The sequence below is a fragment of the Heptranchias perlo genome, chromosome 41 (genome assembly GCF_035084215.1).
Source record: "Heptranchias perlo isolate sHepPer1 chromosome 41, sHepPer1.hap1, whole genome shotgun sequence".
Taxonomy (NCBI): Eukaryota; Metazoa; Chordata; class Chondrichthyes; order Hexanchiformes; family Hexanchidae; genus Heptranchias; species Heptranchias perlo.
The window spans coordinates 14304761-14326892 of NC_090365.1; the positions used below are offsets into that span (position 1 = coordinate 14304761).

Here is a 22132-nt window from a genome sequence, read left to right on the forward strand (position 1 = left end):
TGTGGGTGTCCATGTATACAAGACACAAAAAGTTAGCATGCAGGTACAACAAGCAATTAGGAAGGCAAACTGTACGTTGGCCTTTATCGCAAGGGGGTTGGAGCACAAGAGTAAGGAAGTCTTGCTGCAATTGTACAGGGTTTTGCTGAGACCACACCTGGAGTACTGCGTGTAGTTTTGGTCATCTTATTTAAGGAAGGATATACTTGCCCTAGAGGCAGTGCAACAAAGGTTCACCAGATTGATTCCTGGGATGAGAGGGTTGTCCTATGTGGAAAGGCTGAGTAAAATGGGCCTATATTCTCTGCAGTTTAGAATGATGAGAGGTAACCTCATTGAAACATATAAGATTCTGAGAGGGCCTGACAGGGTAGATGCTGAGAGGATGTTTCCCCTGGCTGGAGTCTAGAACTAGAGGCCATAATCTCAGGATAAGGGGTGGGACATTTAGGACTGAGATAAGGAGCAATTTCTTCACTCAGAGGGTTGTGAATATTGGGAATTCTCTATCCCAAAAGGCTGTGGATGCTCAGTCGTTGAGTATATTTGAGCCTGAGATCGAATAGATTTTTGGACTCTAGGAGAATCAAGGGATATGGGGATCAGGCAGGAAAGTGGAGTTAAGGTTGAAGATCAGCCATGGTCTTATTGAATGGCGGAGCAGGCTCGCGGGGCCGTATGGCCTACTCCTGCTCCTATTTCTTATGTTCTTATCTTGCTGGGACAAGTTTTATCCATGCTAGGAATGTCAGATCCTTCACTATTGGACTCTAATACTGATGGCATCCCACCTATTGTCAAGACTGGCACCATTCATGGTTCGATTCTGTCATCTTTTCAGTCTCTATTGCTCCCAGTCCACCTTTTCTTCATTCCTATCCCTTAAAAAGATTATCTTTTGTAACTAGTGCCATAATGCCCTTTCTATTACTTCTTTCTAAAGAACTTGCATTTATATAGTGCCTTCGTGTCATCGGGATTTCCCAAAGTGCTTCATAGCTAATTAATCACTTTTGAAGTATGGTCACTTATGTAGGCAAATACAGCAATGAGGTAACTGTCTAGTTAATGGTCTTGTTGATTGAGGGATAAATGTTGACGAGGACGCTGGAAGAATTTCCCTGCTCTTCTTCAAAGAATGACATGGGCTCTTTTACGTGCCGCTTCCAATTTTTGCCCCTCATCTCCTGAAGATGCTTATGCACAGAGGAATACGGCTCAACAGGTGCTGGCTACCCTCCGATTCATACCCAAGTGTCATGCGACAGCCACAATCCCTTGAGATTCATTTACATGTATATTAAAACACTGACATTAAACGGTCTGGCAGATGTAACTCCAAAATATGTTGGAGTCACACAAGTGTGACTAGGGTTTCAAGGCCCATACACTGTCAGCTGTGGCTCACTCACTCCTCTGAGTCAGAAGGTTGTGGGTTCAAGGCCCACTCCAGAAACGTGAGCGCATACTCTAGAGTGACATCCCAGTGCAGTACTGATGGAGTGCTGCACTGTTGAGATGCCGTATTTCAGATGAGACGCTAAACCGAGGCCGCGTCTACCCTCAGGTGGATGTAAAAGATCCCATAGCGCTATTTTGAAGAGCAGGGGAGTTCTCCTGTGTCCTGATCAATATTTATTCCTCAACAAACTTCACTAGAAATAGATTATCTGGTCATTACATCATTGCTGTTTGTGGGACATGGCTGTGTGAAAACTGGCTGCCGTGTTTCCTACATTACAAGAGTCACTACACTTAATTGGCTGTAAAGCGCTTTGAGAAGTGCTGAGGTCGTGAAATGCGCTGTAGAAATGTACGTCTTTCTTACTAATGAATTTGTTGTCTCCGTCTGCCTGCTTGAGGTGGAAGCCTATAAAGTTGCATCCTTTCTTCAGCAAACTAACTTCTATTCCCATTATAATAATCAGATAAGCACACAATAGTATTAGCATTACAGGTATGAAGCAGCCACGTTCTCCATTATTGCTGATGCACAGAAAGGCGAGTCTGCAAGTGGAAGGAAGCAGATAAAACCTACATTAGGTGAGTTGGTGATGCACACATGTGTGTTGACAATTCACCACGTGTTGCAGCCTCAATCTCAAACATGCTGTCAAGGAGAGGGGCAGAATAGACCACTCAATGAACAGAAGAACAAAATTAATTTAACCTGTGGGTGAGTGGCATTGGCAGAGACCTTGGTCATTTGCTACTCATCCTCTTGGGTAAAGAATCATTTTTTACTGTCCTCAGTAGCAAAGAAGAAAAAAGTATTAAAAGTCTCAATTTGACTGCTTACGCATGTGCACGCATCAGGCGAGAACAGGATTCAGCTCAACTGTGATGCCCTCTGTGGTGAAATAGCCTGCAGACAGTCACTGGCTCACACGTGAAGTCTTGGGTTTGGGTGACATATCAGGCGGGATTCAGTGCGTGTGGACCCACAGCCCAGAGAGAGAGGGCCAGTGCCTGTGGACCCACAGCCCAGAGAGAGAGAGAGGGCCAGTGCGTGTGGACCCACAGCCCAGAGAGAGAGAGAGGGCCAGTGCGTGTGGACCCACAGCCCAGAGAGAGAGGGCCAGTGCCTGTGGACCCACAGCCCAGAGAGAGAGAGAGAGAGAGAGAGGGCCAGTGCCTGTGGACCCACAGCCCAGAGAGAGAGAGAGAGAGGGCCAGTGCCTGTGGACCCACAGCCCAGAGAGGGCCAGTGCCTTCAGGAAAGGAGAGGGAAATGAGGAAAAAGATGCACAAATAAGTTAGAGGGTTGAACCGATATGCAGGACATGAACACACTTTTAATGTCAATGCACCTTTGCAGCAGTCTCCATTATTTAAGCAATGCTAAGTCGTGTTATGTTCCCAGAGTAAACCTTGGGAAGTGATGTATCTTTCCACAAAAAAACTTAGGAAATTCTTTCAATAATGGGAACTCCTAGTAATAATGTCAGCGAGAATCAAAGCATTCCCTTTGATGACTGGTCAGTATTTCAAAGTGACGGTATATCAAAGGGGCTTTGCGAGCTGCCCAATAGCAGCACTTGTATCTCTCAGGTGGTGCCACGGTTCACAGACTCACCTAATGGAGTGTCGCTGGCATGTGCTGAGTATAATGTAACACTGTGAACTAGGTGTTAGCACTCTCACCTTGGACACATGTGAAACACTAGCTGCAGGTGAACCTGTGAGAACCTTTCATTTTCACTCAAACCAACAAAAACTGTTACTTTCAGTAGATTATAAAAGTGCTTTGTGATGAGAGACACTTCCCGTATCACACCAAGGGAAGCTTTCAAAAAAAAAATTTCTTCCAATCTTCTTCCTCTCCTGAATGCATTAATTCTTGCTGGCATACAGTTCCATGGGGGTAGCAAGCTCTCCAAACCTCATGCAAGCCGCCATTCTTCATGTGCAAGTTCAAACAGACTTTTCATTTGTGCAGCGCATTAGACTCAACATCAAAAAAACGCACTTTTTACCAGTGCTCACTGGAAAGTAATTAGGACCAGAAATAGACAGTTTCCTAGAAGTAAAGGGAATTAGGGGTTATGGGGAGCGGGCAGGAAATTGGACATGAAGCTGAGTTCGGATCGGTCAATGCCCTGTGGGTGGCGGAGAGGGCCCAGGGGCTATGTGGCCGGGTCCTGCTCCGACTTCTTGTGTTCTTTAGATTTGTGGTTGGGATCAGATCAGCCATGATCTTATTGAATGGCGGAGCAGGCTCGAGGGGCCGATTGGCCTACTCCTGCTCCAATTTCTTATGTTCTTATGATTTTTGTCATACCTAGCCCCAGGGAAGGTCAGGCCACTTGCAGCATGCCTACAACCACACCAGCGAGATCAGCTCACACAGCTCAGTTTTTTTGTTCTTATAGCTCTGTGAAACGCTTTGGGATGTTTTTCTGAGACTTTGAGCACATAATCTCGGCTGACGCTCGCAGTGCAGTACTGAGGGAGTGCTGCATTGTCAGAGGTGCTGTCTTTCCAATGAGACGTTAAACCACCTCTCAGGTGGACGTAAAAGATCCCACGGCACCATTTTGAAGGGCAAGGGAGTTCTACCCGGTATCCTAGCCAATATTTATCCCTCAACCACCACTAAAAAACAGGTTATCTGGTCATTTATCTCATTACTGTTTGTGGGAGCTTGCTGTGCTTAATTTTGCTGCTGCGTTTTCTACAACAGTGACTATACTTCAAAAGAACTTCTGGGGCCGTAAAGTACGTTGGGAAGTGCTGCGGTTGTGAAAGGTGCCATATAAATGCAAGTCTTTTTTGTATTTCTTTCTTTAAAGATGCTATAGAAATGCATTTTGTTGCTGTGGAAGTTTTAAAATCCAAATCAGCCGATGTTGCCTATAGTGGAGCACGTCTGCTAACACCTGATTTGGAAACTGCATTGTCTTCAGGCAAGTGCGATTGTTGCGAACTGGTGATGAGTACTGTTGACAGCAGGCAAACCTCAAGAGTCTGACTACACTTCAAAAGAAGTTCTGACGAAAGGTCTTCGGCCTGAAACGTGAAAACTATTTCTTTTGCGACAGATGCTGAGCTTTTCCAACATTTTGTTTTTATTTCAGATTTTGCAGTATTTTGCTTTTGAGCACTCAGAGTAAACAGACTGACATCTATTCAGCTAACAGCAGCAGAGATTCACTTTTTCATGAGGCTACCAATCTGTGATAAGAATGACATCCTCAGCCCAAGCAAACACACTGAGTACCAGTTCTGCGGTCACCTTCCCCGCAATGATGTGCAACAGCACTGCAAGACAACACATTGATGCAGATCACCAGCTCGGCTTCAATTGCCAGGCCCATCATATCCAATTCTCAGGGTGACAATTTCAAGGTAAAATAAATCTGATCTTGTCCGTTGTTTCTTCTCTCCTATTAGCCCATTGTCGTACACAGTAGAACTGACTTCACATTTTCTGAATCAACAGAAAAGCAGAGGCAAAGGACGATATATGAGAGCAGCACACAGACATCAGTTTGGTGCAGTTCTCCCAAAACCCATTTAATATAAAAGCACCTGATGTTAGGGAGGTTTCTAACGCAGCCTATTAAACTTCAAAGCTGCCCCTGCAGAAACTTGTACATGCTTAGATGTTTTAAAACTGCTCTTTGCAGGTATCTTGTTCAGTATCGATGCCTTTTCCCTGGGGAAGGTACATAAGCTGGTGACAGCAAAAGAGTTTTGATACCTGCACTGAGACAGGCAGAGATTCTGTAGCTGGTCAGCCTGGCCGTGGCAACAGTCTCGACCGCTCCCCCTCCAAGAATGTGGCACTCCAACATTTATATCTGAGGTTAAGGCCTCACCATCCAGAGCCATGTGATACTTCCCTACTCCTAACTGCCAACAGCCATAAACTACTTTCAAAGTAGGCAGCTACAGGGTAGATCATCTGATTTTGAGGGTCGATGCTGAGGAGATTACCTTTCATAGGAACAGGAGGCCATTCAGCCCCTCGGCTGATCTGCACTTCAACTCCATTTACCTGCCTTTGCTCCCTATCCCATAATACCCTTACCCGACAAAAATCTATCAATCTCAGTCTTGAAAACTCCAATTGTACCCCAGTATCCACCTTGTGTATGGATACTGGGTACAACACCTATACTCCCCTTTATGTGTAAAAGTACTTTCTGATTTCACGCCTAAATGACTTCGGTCTTGATTCCCCCACCAGAGAAATAAGGTTCTTTGTATCTACCCTATCAAATCCTTTTAACATTTCAAGCACCATATATCACTAAATAGCTGCCTTACAGATATAGGCCAAAATTCCATATCTTGGGCTCTTTAACCATCCCGAGTAGTTCTTAACATGATAGCTAGTTTCAAAACCACCAGAATAAAATATTCACTAGCCCCCAGGTGATCTCCATCCCGAGATTGAAGAAGTGCTTTAGAGACCAGTGAATTAAAAGATTTGCTTGTAATGGCCTCTTGAAGAGCCTGTGTCTGGAACCACGAAGATGGCCATCATTTCCAGGACTGGCAAACTTGAATATGCTGAGGTTAAATCACAAAAGGAGCCAGTGAAAACTGCAACCAATAGGTCACCATGTTTCCTGCCTAGGGCTAAAGAAAATTGACCCAAGCTTTCTTGCACCAAAATTATGCCAGACCACAAAGGTAGGAGGGAGAATCCTGGAAATTAGGACCACTTGAGGCTGTTCCATTAGGTCTGGCACTGAGTCCAAGGCCTGTTTTGGTTAGATCAGTGCAGCTCCTTGGGAAGCCAAATCCTAAGTACCAGAAGCACATTCCCTCCATGCACTGGGGAAGACGGTGACTTCAAGGACGTCCCCAAGCTAATCCTTTATGGGCTCAGTGACCTGGCAGTGACGGACACCTCAACACAAATACTTCGGGGTGTGGGGTTGGCAAACATCCAATATCGTTGACATCTGTAAATGTCTCTAAGTGTAGAACCATGCTGCAGAACTGCCAGTAGACGCAATTACAACCCCCAAATCTGTTGGTGAAAGCAATTGAAATTATATCTGAATCCTTGTCCGCAGGGCTCTGAGGTACATAAGAACATAAGAAATTGGAGCAGGAGTAGGCCAATCGGCCCCTCGAGCCTGCTCCGCCATTCAATAAGATCATGGCTGATCTGATCCCAACCACAAATCTAAAGAACACAAGAAGTCGGAGCAGGACCCGGCCACACAGCCCCTGGGCCCTCTCCGCCACCCACAGGGCATTGACCAATCCGAACTCAGCTTCATGTCCAATTTCCTGCCCGCTCCCCATAACCCCTAATTCCCTTTACTTCTAGGAAACTGTCTATTTCTGTTTTAAATTTATCTAATGATGTAGCTTCCACAGCTTCCTGGGGCAGCAAATTCCACAGACCTACCACCCTCTGAGTGAAGAAGTTTCTCCTCATCTCAGTTTTGAAAGAGCAGCCCCTTATTCTAAGATTATGCCCCCTAGTTCTAGTTTCACCCATCTTTGGGAACATCCTTACTGCATCCACCCGATCAAGACCCTTCACAATCTTATATGTTTCAATAAGATCGCCTCTCATTCTTCTGAACTCCAATGAGTAGAGTCCCAATCTACTCAACCTCTCCTCATATGTCCGCCCCCTCATCCCCGGGATTAACCGAGTGAACCTTCTTTGTACTGCCTCGAGAGCAAGTATGTCTTTTCTTAAGTATGGAGACCAAAACTGTATGCAGTATTCCAGGTGCGGTCTCACCAATACCTTATATAACTGCAGCAATACCTCCTTGTTTTTATATTCTATCCCCCTAGCAATAAAAGCCAACATTCCGTTGGCTTTCTTGATCACCTGCTGCACCTGCATACCAACTTTTTGATTTTCTTGCACTAGGACCCCCAGATCCCTTTGTACTGCAGTACTTTCCAGTCTCTCGCCATTAAGAAAATAACTTGCTCTCTGATTTTTCCTGCCAAAGTGCATAACCTCACATTTTCCATATTATATTGCATCTGCCAAATCTCCGCCCACTCACCCAGCCTGTCTATATCCCCTTGCAGGTTTTTTATGTCCTCCTCACTCTCTACTTTCCCTCCCATCTTTGTATCATCTGCAAATTTTGATATGTTGCACTCGGTCCCCTCCTCCAAATCGTTAATATAGATTGTAAAGAGTTGGGGACCCAGCACCGACCCCTGTGGAACACCACTGGTTACTGGTTGCCAGTCCGAAAATGAACCATTTATCCCAACTCTCTGCTTCCTGTTCGATAACCAATCCTCCACCCATGCCAGAATATTACCCCCAATCCCGTGATTTTTTATCTTAAGTAATAATCTTTTATGTGGCACCTTGTCGAATGCCTTCTGGAAGTCTAAATACACTACGTCCACTGGTTCCCCTTTATCCACCCTATACGTTATATCCTCGAAGAACTCAAGCAAATTTGTCAGACATGACTTCCCCTTCATAAAGCCACGCTGACTTTGTCCTATTAAATTATGCTTATCTAAATGTTCCGTTACTGTCTCCTTAATAATAGACTCCAAAATTTTACCCACCACAGATGTTAAGCTAACTGGCCTATAATTTCCAGCCTTCTGCCTACTACCCTTTTTAAATAACGGTGTTACATTAGCAGTTTTCCAATCTGCCGGGATCTTTGCCGAGTCCAGGGAATTTTGGAAAACTATCACCAAAGCATCCACAATCCCTACTGCCACTTCCCTCAAGACCCTAGGATGGAAGCCATCAGGTCCAGGGGATTTATCGCCTTGAGTCCCATTATTTTACTGAGTACCATCTCCTGAGTGATTTTAATCGTATTTAGCTCCTCCCCCCCGAGAGTCCCCTGTTTGTCCAGTGTTGGGATATTCTTAGTGTCCTCTACTGTAAAGACTGAAACAAAATATTTGTTCAGCATTTTTGCCATCTCCATGTTATAGGTATAGGCACCCTCTGCATGTACAGACAAATCTTTCAATCTTAATATTAATATTTTATTATAATAATTGGAAGATATTTTTCAAGGCTACCATTTGCAATCCAAAAGGATCCCAGAAAAGGTCAAGCAAAGGGAATAAGCTTACAATCGCTGTGATATAAACATTTATCAGGTGCTACTGGAACACCATCACACTGAACCACAAAGCTCTTTACATTAGTCATTTGTTTTGTTTGATCTGTGCAAGAGCTCTGTGTGTTTTCATTGCTAAAACCAGCTCCCCCTATCCAGACAACAGAATTGTAGGCCCATGTTTTCATGGATCTGTGATTTTAGCATCAGGATAAAGGAACCAGTTTCAAATAGGCAATATGGGGGGTTGGCTCATTGACATCACTCTCCCACAGCGTGAATAGCAAATGTAAAAAGCAGCTGAGTGGCGGGACATGGGTTCACAGGCAGACGTCCCAAATTTAAATTCCCACTTCTACCTGCATCACTGTGAAAAAGTGCTGAGAAGAGGCAAAGTAAATCTTTTGGATTGGGGGGGGGGGGGGGGGGGGCGGGAAGAGAAAGCCAGAAACAAAGGGAGAGTCATCTTTGAACCACTCTAACATGTGTCATAGCAGCCAACTTTGGCTGAAAACAGGTAACCCATTCCCATCACAGCTGGAGTGTGGTTTCCAAAACCAAGGAATGGGCGGTAATAAACTCTTATTAAAAACAGAAATGACCGATGAATAGGTGCAAGATGCAAGCTGTAAAACTATAGGACTGCGCACATAGTTTGAAACATAAAAGATTCTGAGGGGGCTTGACAGGGTAGATGCGAGAGGTTGTTTCCCCTGGCTGGAGAGTCTAGAACTATCGCAGGATAAGGAATCAGCCATTTAAGACTGAGATGAGGAGGAATTTCTTCACTCAGAGGGTTGGGAATCTTTAGAATTCTTTACCCCAGAGGGCTGTGGATGTTGAGTTGTTGAGTATATTCAAGACTGAGATCAATAGATTTTTGGACTCTAGGGGAATCAAGGGGTATGGGGATCAGGCAGGAAAGTGGAGTTGAAGATCAGCCGTGATTTGATTCAATGGTGGCTTGAGGGGCCATATGGCCTACTCCTGCTCCTATTTCTTATGTTCTTAAAGGACAGGGAAAAAATAGACAAGAAAAAAAAACACACACCCCTGCCCAAAAAAACTTAACTGACAGTTTTTAATTAGTTAAAATAATTAAATGAATGCACTGTCTGAAAAGGCAGTGGATGCAGATTCAACAGTAACTTCCAAAAGAGAATTGGATAAATACTTAAAGAAAAATTTGCAGGGCCACGGGGAAAGAGCAGGGGAGTGAGACTAATTGGATAGCTCTTTCAAAGAGCCGGCACAGGCACAATGGGTCGAATGGCCTCGTTCTGTGCTGTATGATTCTATGACAAGCAGAGGAAACAATGAGACCTTTATAATTCAGAGGAGATGAAATGAGACGACGAGAAACTCTCTAAAATCGAATCCCAGTTTATAAGCAGCTAAGTGACATACTTACGGTAAGATGACTACAGCAGTTCACCCAAAACTGTTCCCAGTGAATCTGTGGGGAGTGTGCTCAGAGCCTACATGAACGATGAGATGTGACAGGGAATTTGAGTGTTTCCCATGTCTGCACCAGTTCACAAACTGCTGCCGATGATTAGCCCGAATTCAAAGGGAAAAGGCTGTTTTTCACAGCATTGCGATGAGTGTGCCAGGAGCCACACTTCTCACAGTATACATCTGATCTTGCCTGACCGATAAAGATACTTAAGAGTTGCTAAATGTCAAGACCCTGCCAATCATAGTCTGAGGGTTTAACACAACGCAATGCTTTAACAACGTAACGACAACCTGTGAATGCACTTCAGAGCAACTTATGATAATTTTGATGGCCAGACTCTGTTCCCACAGTGCACTGTATCCTGGATCTGTCTTCAAAAGAGCTGGGTAAGTGGGCAAATGTTTTAGAAACTTTTTTTTTTAAAAACGCATTTGCACTCAGAAGTTCAATTTGAAATTGGAGCAAATAATGCTTAAAAAAGTCAATTTGATTCCAGCTTCCACAGTAACATTAATATTTGCTAATTTTACAATTGATTCATTTTCTTGGGTAGAGGGGTTCAACTTCCAACACCTTCAAAGTACAACTTGCATTTATATAATGCCTTTAACAGAGTAAAACGTCCCAAGGTGCTTCACAGGAGCGATTATCAAACAAAATTTGACACTGAGCCACATAAGGAGATATTAGGACAGGCGACCAAAAGCTTGGTCAAAGAAGTAGGTTTTAAGGGGAGTCTTAAAGGATGAGAGGGGTGTAGGGGTTTAGGAAGGGGATTCTCGAGCTTAGGGCCTCGGCAGCTGAAGGCATGGACACCAATAGTTGAGCGAAGAAAATCGGGGATGGACACGAGGCCAGAATTGGAGGAGCGCAGAGGCCTATGCTAGGTAGGAGCTGTGAAACTGCCATGTACTCGTAAGGTTGGCAAGACCTGTCTTAATGCAGATCTATGGAGCCAGTCATTGGCACCAGAAAAAAAACCATGAAAGCTGCCAGATTGTAATTGTCCTTAAAATCCCATCCGGTAAATTAAGTCTTTCAGGGATGGAAACCTGCCACCCCTACACATGACTCCAGTCCCACTCTATGTGGTTGACTCTTGTTGCCCTCTGAAGTAGTCTAACAAATCACTCAGTTGTAAAACTACTAGAATGAAATCAGCCCACCACCAGCATCTTCTCAGGGCAACGAGGGGTAGGTAATAAAAGTGGTCTACCCAGCATCACCAACATCCTGAGAACAAATTTACAAAAAAGCTCACTGATGGCCATTCATCGCTAACAGTGCAGCAGCTCAGAGCAGTGTGGAATTCCAAAAGTGGAAAATCTCCGCAGAGCAGGAAAAAGTCATTAGATTTGAATATCTGACAAATGAATTATCTTGATTCTTTTTCAGGACATGTAGCAGGGGAGAGGGTGGGAACACATAACATTGCATTTTGAGGTTTCCTTTTGAGCAAGTTGTTTTATCAAGATCATGGTAATTTTTCCCTTTGATACTTGGCTGCCCTTTTAGTATAAAAGGCATTAGAAGCATTCCAGAAAAGAACCCTTACATTGTGTTTAGCATTTAACAACCTATAACAGATATAATTTTAACTTCTATTCACCCCACTTGGGAGTTAACAGTACAATACTTGAAGTGCAAGTCATAACTTTGCTACGTCATAATACAGTAAGATCATGCATGACTTATATTTGCCATTGGAGTTGCCTTTAAACTGACATTGTTTTAGTTCAGATTTTGGAAGACTAGCATCCACACAGCTAATTCTGGCTGCCTGATCAATCAGCAGACTCAAACACAAAAAAAATGAGTCTGCCCTAACAAGAATGCCAGATTTAGCAGTGTAAACAGATCTGGCTCATGGATGCTGGTCTAAAATAATGCCTGTATAAAAATGGCTTCATCAAGCTCAGTGTGCCATTTTTTAAATGGTTCTATGCAAGGAGATGTATGCGGTTAGGGGCAACCAGTGAGGGGGATGGGGGGATGGTAGGGGTATCTGTCACTTCCTTGGCCACTGGCTCTTCCGCCTGATGTATCCTGTTTTCCTGCTGTGTTCCATCACTGATGAGACGAAGCTGGTACCAACTCCCTTTAAGCACTGAAAAAAATTAAAAGCCTCAATGCTTGGAAACAAGCTTTAACTTTTTTTTTAAAAAGACCTCAATTTGGGTGGGAGATGGATGCACAGGACACAAAGGATTTCGGCAACCATGAGGGAGACCATAGGAGTAGATTGAGTGGAGACAGGACAGTACGGTGCCTCATCGTGACATAAACAGTAGGAAGGATAAAACACTTTCTCCTTCAATTTGTCGTGGGTTAGAAGAAAAAGGGTAATGTGGGCCCTTTAAAAACAGATGTGGGTAATATTACAAATGAAAATAAGGAAATGACAGACTTGTTGAATAATTACTGTGTGTCAGTCTTCACAGTGGAGGAAGAGGATAATATACCTGACATTCCAGGGAAACTAATAATGAATCAAGGACTGGAATTCACTAAAGTTAAAGTTAATGTAAGCAAGAAAACAGTATTAGGAAAAATAATGGCACTAAAGACTGACAAATCCCCAGGACCTGATGGTTTCCACCCCAGGGGTTTAAAGGAAGTAGGTGAGGAAATTGCAGATGCTTTAGCCATAAACCTTCCAAAACACACTCGATTTAGGAATTGACCCTTCAGATTGGAAAATTGCAAACGTAACTCCATTTAGAAAGGAGAGAGAGAAACCAGGAAATTATAGACCTGTTGTCTAACATCTGTTGTGGAGAAGTTATTGGAATCTATAATTAAACTGATCACATGGAGAAATTTGAAGTGATAAAATCACCAGGCCCGGATGAAACGTATACCAGGCTGTTAAAAGAAGCAAGGGAGGAAATAGTGGAGGCTCTGACCATCATTTTCCGATCCTCCCTGGCTACAGGCGTGGTGCCGGAGGATTGGAGGACTGCTAATGTTGTACCATTGTTTAAAAAGGGAGATAAGGATAGACCTAGTAATTATAGGCCAGTCAGTCTAACCTCGGAGTTGGGCAAATTATTGGAATCAATTCTGAGGGACAGTAAAAGACGTCATTTAGAAAGGCACGGATTAACCAAGGACAGTTAACATGGATTTGTTAAGGGAAGGTCGTGTCTGACTAACTTGATTGAATTTTTTGAGGAGATAACAAGACGGGTCGATGGGGTGGTGCGTTTGATGTAGTCTACATGGATTTTAGCAAGACTTTTCACAAGATCCCACATGGCAGTCTGGTTAAAAAAGTAAAAGCTCATGGGATCCCAGGGAAAGTGGCAAATTGGATCCAAAATTGGCTCAGTGGCAGGAAGCAAAATGTAATGGACGGGTGTTTTTGTGACTAGAAGGCTGTTTCCAGTGGGGTTCCGGAGGGCTCAGTACTAGGGCCCTTGATTTTTGTGGTATATATTCATGATTTAGACTTAAATGTAGGGGGCATGATTAAGAAGTTTGCAGATGATATAAAAATTGGCCGTGTGGTTGATAGCGAGGAGGAAAGCTGTAGACTGCAGGAAGATATCAATGGACTGGTCAGGTGGGCAGAAAAGTGGCAAATGGAATTCAATCCTGAGAAGTGTGAGGTAATGCATTTGGGGAGGGCAAATAAGGCAAGGAAGTAAACAATAAATGAGGGGATACTGAGCGGTGTAGAGGAAGTGAAAGACCTTGGAGTGCATGTCCACAGATCCCTGAAGGTAGGACAGGTAGATAAGGTGGTTATGAAGGTATCCAGGATACTTTCCTTTATTAGCCGAAGCACAGAATAAGAGCAGCGAGGTTATGCTGGAACTGTATAAAACAGAAGTTAGACCACAGCTTGAGTACTGCATGCAGTTCTGGTCTCCACATCACAGCAAAGATGTGATTGCACTAGAGATGGTACAGAGGAGATTTACAAGGATGTTGCCAGGATTGGAGAATTTTAGCTATGGGGAAAGATTGGATAGGCTGGGGTTGTTTTCTTTGGAACAGAGGAGGCTGAGGGGTGATTTAATTGAGGAGTATAAAATTATGAGGGGCCTAGATAGAGTGGATAGGAAGGACCTATTTCCCTTAGCAGAGAGGTCAATAACCAGGGGCATAGATTTAAAGTAATTAGTAGAAGGATTAGAAGGGAGCTGAGGAAATTTTTTTTCACCCAGGGGGTGGTGGGGGTCTGGAACTCACTACCTGAAAGGGTGGTAGAGGCAGAGCTCATCACATTTAAAAAGTACTTGGACATGCACTTGAATTGCCATAACCTATAAGGCTATGGACCAAATGCTAGAAAGTGGGATTAGGCTGGGTAGCTCTATTTCGACCGGCACGCACCTGCTGGGCCGAATGGCCTCCTTCTGTACTATAAGTTTTCTATGTTTCTATAATTAGACAGAGCCAACATGGATTTGTAAAGGGTAGGTCATGTCTAATGAACCTAACTGAATTTTCTGAGGGAGTAACTGAAGTAGTAGACACGGGAATGTCTATGGATGTAATTTATATGGACTTCCAGAAGGCATTCGATAAGGTTCTACCTAAGAGAATGTTAGCTACAATTAAAGCTCATGGAATTGAAGGCAAATTATTGATCTGGTTAGGAGAGAATAGGGATAATGGGTATATACTCAAAATTAAAAAGAAGTCACTAGTGGTGTACCACAAAGGTCTGTGCTATTCACTATATTTATTAATGACTTGGATAACACAATAGAGAGCTATATACCCAAGTTTGCTGATGAAACAAAGATTGGTGGCATAGTAAGTAGTGTAGAGGGGAGCTTAAAATTACAGAGACATTGATGGATTAAGTGAGTGGGCAAAACTGTGACAAATGGATTTCAACACAGGTAAGTGATTGGTCCAAAATGGGCAACCTAAAAAGGATAGATCAGAATATTTTTTAAAATGGAGAAAAGCTAGTAACAGGAGGTCCAAAGAGATTTAGGGGTTCATGTATAGAGATCACAAAAATGTAGTGGCCAAATACAAAAAATAATTAAAAAGGATAATGGAATGTTAGACTTAATAACTAGAGGGCTAGAATATAAAGGGGAGGAAGTTTTGCTGCAGCTATACAAAGCTCTGATTAGACCACATTTGGAGTACTGAGTACAGGTCTGAGTACCACACCCGAGAAAGGATATATTAGCCTTGAAAGAAGTACAGTGCAGATGCATCAGAATGTTTCACCGGCTCCAAGGGTTAGATTACGAAGCAAAATTACATAAACTAGACTTGTGTTCCCTGGAATAATGGTTACGGGGTGATGTGAATGAGGTATTTAGGATCTGGAAAGGAACTGATAGGGTAGATAGAGAGAAACTTTTTCTGTTGGCGGGGGAGTCTTGGACAAGGGGACATAACCTTAATATCAGAGCCAGGCCATTCAAGCGAGAAGTTAGGAAACTTCTTCACGCAAAGAGTGGTAGAAGTGTGGAACTCCCTCCCACAAAAAGTAATAGATGCTAGCTCAATTAATAATTTTACATCCGAGAGCAACAGATTTTTGCTAGCCAAGGGTATTAAAGGATGTGGAGCCAAGGCAAGTGGATGGAGTTAGGATACTAATCAGCCATGATCTCACTGAATGGCAGAATAGGCTACTCCTGTTCCTATGTGCAATGGCAAGGGAAATCAATTGGTGGTGTATGAAGAACACATGCTTGACAGTGCTCCAAGTTTTCTGGTCTCTAATAAAAAGACTTGCATTTATATAGCGCCTTTTATGACCTCAGCACACACTCCTTCTAAGGCCAATATATCCTTTCTCGGGTGTAGTGCCCAGACCTGTACACAGTACTCCAGATGTGGTCTAACCAGAGCTTTGTATAGCTGTAGCTGATACCATAGGGTTGCAGAGCCAATAAAAGGAAATCATTGGAGGAGCCAGGAATTGGGGAAACACATCGTTGACTTCACATGACAACTCTGGACAGTTTGAGCCCCAAAATGGCAGGTCTCCAAGATGTTTGGTTAAATTTAAAATGTGTTAATCCACAGAGGGGAGCACTTCACACTGAAGATATTCTTCAGCTCATTTCATTTATATTTTCCTCACCAAACTGTGAAAACTAGTAACTTAAAGCAAGTGTCAGGTGGCAGTACACAGTTTCATACTAAATCTTGAACATCCTACCACAGATTGCTTCAAATCTACTGTAAGGTTTATAATGATCTTAAAAAAAAACGATCTCTAATATTTCAGGAAGTTAAACTAATCTCCAAAAATACATTAAAGCAGCTGTTAATGCCCAGTGCTGCACTGGTTAAGATACCTACTTTTCATTTTATCACAAATCCAAGTTTCAAATACTGCCGTAACATTTCAATTGATGACCCATGGCTCATGGGTGAAGTCTGTAAGACTTGGTCTTACTGACCTTGAAGATCCAATCTTCTTTCTGTACTGAGTTAGCTGATCATGGCCAGACAGGGGAGGTACAATTTGACTTGGCTCCCCAGGCTGGGAGGGGAGGAAAACGTCATTATCAGCCAGCAATCCTACTCTTGATTATCCAGTGGCTGCTACTGGAAAGTGCACACGTATGGATTCTGGGTAAGAAAATGATCAGCCATAGTTGCAACGTCATCTATGTACGAGTAAGATCGGCGTACATCTGAGTACATACTTGCCAACATTCACATGAAGAGTCACCTGGGAGAGGTATTGAGGGCTGGAAGCACCTGGTACCATAGCTAAGCACCTTCAGGAAAGGACAAGAGAAATATTGGAGGGGAGGGGAAGGAAGGGAAATGGACAACTCACAGTTGTGACTGTTAAATAGGAAAGTCAACTTTGCAAGAACCACAAGTTTTAGCTAAGGATGCAAAAGAAATCCAGCCTACAGCTACTGTCAGCTGAGCACAGAGAAGAACTGGCATCGGTGCAGAGTGTGCATCAGTGCAGAGTGTGCATCTGTTCAACCATCAGAGATAAGAGACTATGTGAGGAAAGAGCCTGGGGGGGGGTAGGGGAGAGAAAAGCCGAAAGGAAAGATAAGAACAAAAACAATTTTAATTATCTCTCACAATGACCCGGTTCTTGCAGCCTGTCTCATGAAAACTGCTCTTGCCAGACAGTTCTCAGCTATTTCAGAGTAAGATTCTTCTAAATTTCTGAAGGATGACAACATGCTCCAGAGTACTGAATTCCCGATGGACTTTCACCCAGCGTTAGCAAGTGGAATCAAAGATTTCTTACCTTATTTCCAGCTTCATCCACTGAATTACTACCTGTAAAAAAGGTTGGGGCAAAGGAAAAGAATGCATTAATAATTGGCAACAGTAAGATGTTTTAAAAACACAAGGTAAGTTATAGTGAGGAGATATGTTATACAATAAAGTTTTGATTCGATACGCATTATTAAAAATAAAATTCAGCATGATCTTTGCTCTTAATGCAATAAGGATTCACGAATCTTGCTTTTTTTTTGGAACAATTGCATCTTGTATTCAGATTTCATATCCCTGGTCATACTGGTACTATAAAAAATGGATGCTCTTAAGTCACAGCTATTATGACCAACTGCAATTCTTGCCATATTCTGGACTTTCTCTTTATTGTTCAAGTATACTTACTCAACTTTTCTTTAATTTTTGAAAATCTTTAAGTAATTGGTTTTAAGCTACTCCACTGGGTGAAGGCACCTACACACCCTCCCTAACCCAGTGTAGTACGAAGCCATACAAATGAGGAAGATAGTGGGGTTCGATTCACCAGTGTGAATTAGCTGCCATCAGCCTGGGCAGTGAGTCTCAGTGCTGTTGCGCTGTAGAAGGGGGGGAAAAAAACCTATCAGGGTTCCTGCTCCCAGTCACCATCCAGTGACTGCTGTTGGACAAAGTGCACGAGGGTGCATGTATTTTGGGGGGGGGGGGGAAATGACACATCTGCTCAGGATCCAGCTCAGCTGTGATGCCTTCCAACGTTAGAATAACCTGCGGGCACTTGCTGTCCAGGCTCGCACACAAACAGCCGCCACTTGGGCAGGATTGGTGTCGCAGAACTGTTCCCCAGCATGAATCAGCACCTTCAGGAGAGAAGGGGAGGGGAAAGCAGCATTCTAGAATGGTCCTGATGTCAGTATTGGAGGTATCTGTGTTGCCTTTCACTGTGGAGATTAATTGGCTCAGCGGTTTTATTGAAAAGCAATATTTACATGGCACGTTTTTACTGCAAAGTAGCAAATACAAACACACGTGTCTGAGTGACAAAAATAATTAGTGCACAGCTTTCCTGATGACGCTGCCAAAACACTTTTTAAAAAAAAAAGTGTTAAGCAAAACAAACTGGGAATTCTGCAAAACAGCTCAGTTACGAGGACTCGAACGATAGGAGCTTTTCCAAAACAATTCAACAGATCACCCCCACCATTTAAAAAGTTATTTTAAATCCCTGCTCGATAACAAGTTGGCTAATCCCAAGTTTTTAAAATCTATGGCGTTAATAAGGAGAAAATGTGCCAGGTTTTGCCTGCCTGACCCTTATCCCGTGACTCCTGCAGGAACTACGTGCGTGGAGGTCGGCCGAGGTAAGGAGCTCTTCCCTTACAGTCAAATAATCCGCTGACTATCATTGTCAAGGCTCATACATGAATAATGGCCACTTGGCTGGAATCTTGGACGGCACTCATCACCCACAGAACTGTAATCCTATGAGGAAATGATGCCATCAAGAGAAAAGGGAGAGGAGATATTTGGCAGAAAGAGGAGGCAGAGGGAAAAAAGTTATTTCGAGGTGGCACAAGAGACTCGAATTTCTACTGATAATCTCAGAGTTGCTGCGGCAGTTCTCCAAAGAGCACCAGTTCCAGGTGATATATGCAGGAAGTAACGTGCAGATTATGTGCCCACACCTTCAGCTGCACATGTGTGGGTGATCATCAAAAAGGACAAGGCTTATAAATAGCAAGACACCAACATATGGAGGGAGAGCCTGAGTGGCCATGCATCATTGTTGTCATGATGGTATCACAGGCAAGCACCAGCAACAGCCCACTTCATGTGAATATCACACCCAGCATTCGCCAATTTAAAGAGGGGATTTTACCCTCAAAATGTTTTTCCCTCTTTTGATATCTTCATTAGCACCCTCATGTCACACAAGATTCAACAGTTGAAGCAGCACATAGGGATGTTGGGCCCAGAATGCTCCCAGAGCCACTCTATGGCACACCATGTCCCTAATGTTGTACTACCAATCCCCAGCAACTTATAACTTTTACACATAAAAATGTTCAGCTTTAATTTTTTTTAAACAAACACCTGAATGAGAAAACATGAAATTTACATTTAATATTTAAAAAAAGATTTCCCTGATTAACCGATTGAGCAGCTGATCCAATGAGGCCAACACGGTCTGGAGTACAATTACCCGTTACTGAGCTAGCAAGCTAGGGCGTTATTGCAATTGGCTGCATTGACCATGGACTTTGGGGGGGGGGGGGGGGCATTGGCCATCGTTCCTTTAAGGAGGTAATTATTAATTCTGAGAACCATAGAGGACTCAGTCTGCTTATCAAAACTACCCTTCCACTGTCGACACAAAATTAGTGTTGGGGGAAAGCAGAGCAGTAACGATCAGAGTCTGGAACTTGTGTATACTTTAGGCTTTGCTCTCTAATAAAGAAATCACAAGAACACATTTCATTAACTTTCTTTTATTATGATTCCCTAAAGGTCTATTTGACAGGAGGACATTTCTGTCAGACTTTGGTAAAGCTCCAATGCCACATCTTCGAAGAACAAAGTGAATATGAACAAATAATCATTCTGGGAACGTGTGGCACTCCAACTCAGGGAAAGGAAGGAAATGAGTAAATTTTGACAGAGCCATTCTCACTGTATGTTCGTGGGAAGGAGAGAACAGGAACAGAAATCAAATTCTAATTGCATTTTAATTTTTTTTTCCACCAGAACAAAAACCAGTTTACACCAAACCAAAAATTTTGTGCTACTCGTGAGATTTGGTTCTTAACTTCTCTTTCAGCTGCAGGTGGAGACAACGTCTGGTGTGAACTGCAGCAGTTTCTCGGAGGACACTCAGTAAAAAAAATGGTATAATCTAAATACAGTTTCGGTGAAAAAAGTATTTAAATGAATAAGAGACAAAGTGAATAAATGTAAACGAGGTTTGCGACATTGAATTCTCCCCTCAAAAAATGTAGCAACCATTTTCCTCCAGTTCCCAGCTATATTTAATTTCTTTTATCCTTAATCTGTCCCCCCCCTCCTTTCCTGAAGGTTTGTGGTAGGGTACAGTCCCACAAGCACCAGCAGCCCCGTTTGTACTTTGTCCAAGTGATTATTTATTTTGACTGCCACACAAACACTCAAAAATTTCCAGGAGGTTTAACAGACATAAAAAGTTGCCACTGGAGTGAAAGGAGCAGGGAAAGTAGAATGGGAGAGACACAGCATAAAGACCAAACCAGTCAGAGCAAAGTGCGAGTGCACATGGGAAATTGCAGAATGCCACATTAACACTGGAAAAATAGTTCTACTTTTGGTATCCAAGACCTGTATATGCTGTAATTACTCACATACAAGCCTCCCCAATATATAATTCCATAATAGGATAATCCCAAATCTGAGACCTACCACCATGGGAAAAAGGATAATCAATAACTCGCATAAAGGCCACACCCCAAACTTAAACCAATTCTTTCGCACTTAAAAAGTAATGCCGATATTTGGGCAAATACAGTAGAATTTCTTGGATCACCTGGGTTACCACGATACCTCTCACTGGCCCTTTTTATGTTGCCTCGTTCCCATCAGGGGACAGCACTCAGTGGAGCTCATCGGTCCAATAGTGCCTCGCTCTGATTTTCTTTCTGCTCAATTTTATCCACCAATACTTCCCCCTCTTCCCCTGAACCAGGCCAAATACCCCCTACCCAGCATTGCTGGAATACAGATCTATGGACACTGGTTGGTTTCCAGTAACTCATCCAAGCACCCATTGCTCATGCGCGAGCCTTGACGGTGTGGTCAGGATATCCGACTAAGGGGAGGGGCTTAATACAATTGAGCCCAATCCACACACTTCTGGCAGGGGTCATTTGATAGCATTCAGGAACAGGAACACTGGCCAATTTCCCCTACCCGAACCCAGGTCAACTGATGAGCTCCTATCATCACTCAGGCTGATCAGAATGGTTCAGCTCCTCAATGGATAAACTTACAGCTGATGTTCTTTACCAGTGTGCCAATGGTACTTTTTGTGCGTGTTGGATGGGCACTGTTATGGAGGCTGCAACTCTTGGGACCCATGTAAAGTTGGGCCGTGGTTGAAGACACGGAGTTTTCTTCCTTCATGTTGATAGTTTTAATATCCATGGTTGGAGTATTTCATGCCTGCAAGGCAAAAGTGCCAGTAGACACTAAATCTAGACTCAAGAACCTGAAAGGCACTATTTAAATCCAAGCCTTCCAAGTGCGACAATGATGCTCCAATATCCAAAACTGATAATCAGACCTTTGTTTACTCTCCTCCTGTTCCCTTATCTAATCCCCTTTGTCTCATACTTGTATTATTTTCTTGAAAGCAACCCAAGTTCTGCATTACATAATTACTACTTCTTGATTTGCTTTGTCTTCCCTCCTACCCTTTTTCAACTTTGGGACTGTCCTGCACTATGGACCTGGATAAGAACATAAGAAATAGGAGCAGGAGTAGGACAATCGGCCCCTCGAGCCTGCTCCGCCATTCAATAAGATCATGGCTGATCTGATCCTAACCTCAAATCTAAAGAACACAAGTAGGAGCAGGACCCGGCCACTCGGCCCCTGGGCCCGCTCCGCCACCCACAGGGCCTTGACCGATCCGAACTCAGCTTCATGTCCAATTTCCTGCCCGCTCCCCGTAACCCCTAATTCCCTTCACTTCTAGGAAACTGTCGATTTCTGCTTTAAATTTATTTAATGATGTAGCTTCCACAGCTTCCTGGGGCAGCAAATTCCACAGATCTACTACCCTCTGAGTGAAGAAGTTTCTCCTCATCTCAGTTTTGAAAGAGCAGCCCCTTATTCTAAGATTATGCCCCCTAGTTCTAGTTTCACCCATCCTTGGGAACATCCTTACCGCATCCACCCGATCAAGCCCCTTCACAAATCTTATATGTTTCAA

At 43.3% G+C, this 22132-nt stretch overlaps 1 protein-coding gene across 1 annotated transcript in view; it reads right to left on the reverse strand.

Moving 5' to 3' along the window:
* timm50 (translocase of inner mitochondrial membrane 50 homolog (S. cerevisiae)) overlaps positions 1-22132 on the reverse strand; it is a 140174-nt gene that overhangs the window by 81400 nt on the left and 36642 nt on the right. Inside the window, exon 2 of the mRNA XM_067975144.1 lies at positions 17204-17235. Coding sequence (XP_067831245.1) covers positions 17204-17235 — 32 coding nt within the window. The remainder of the gene's footprint in view (positions 1-17203; positions 17236-22132) is intronic.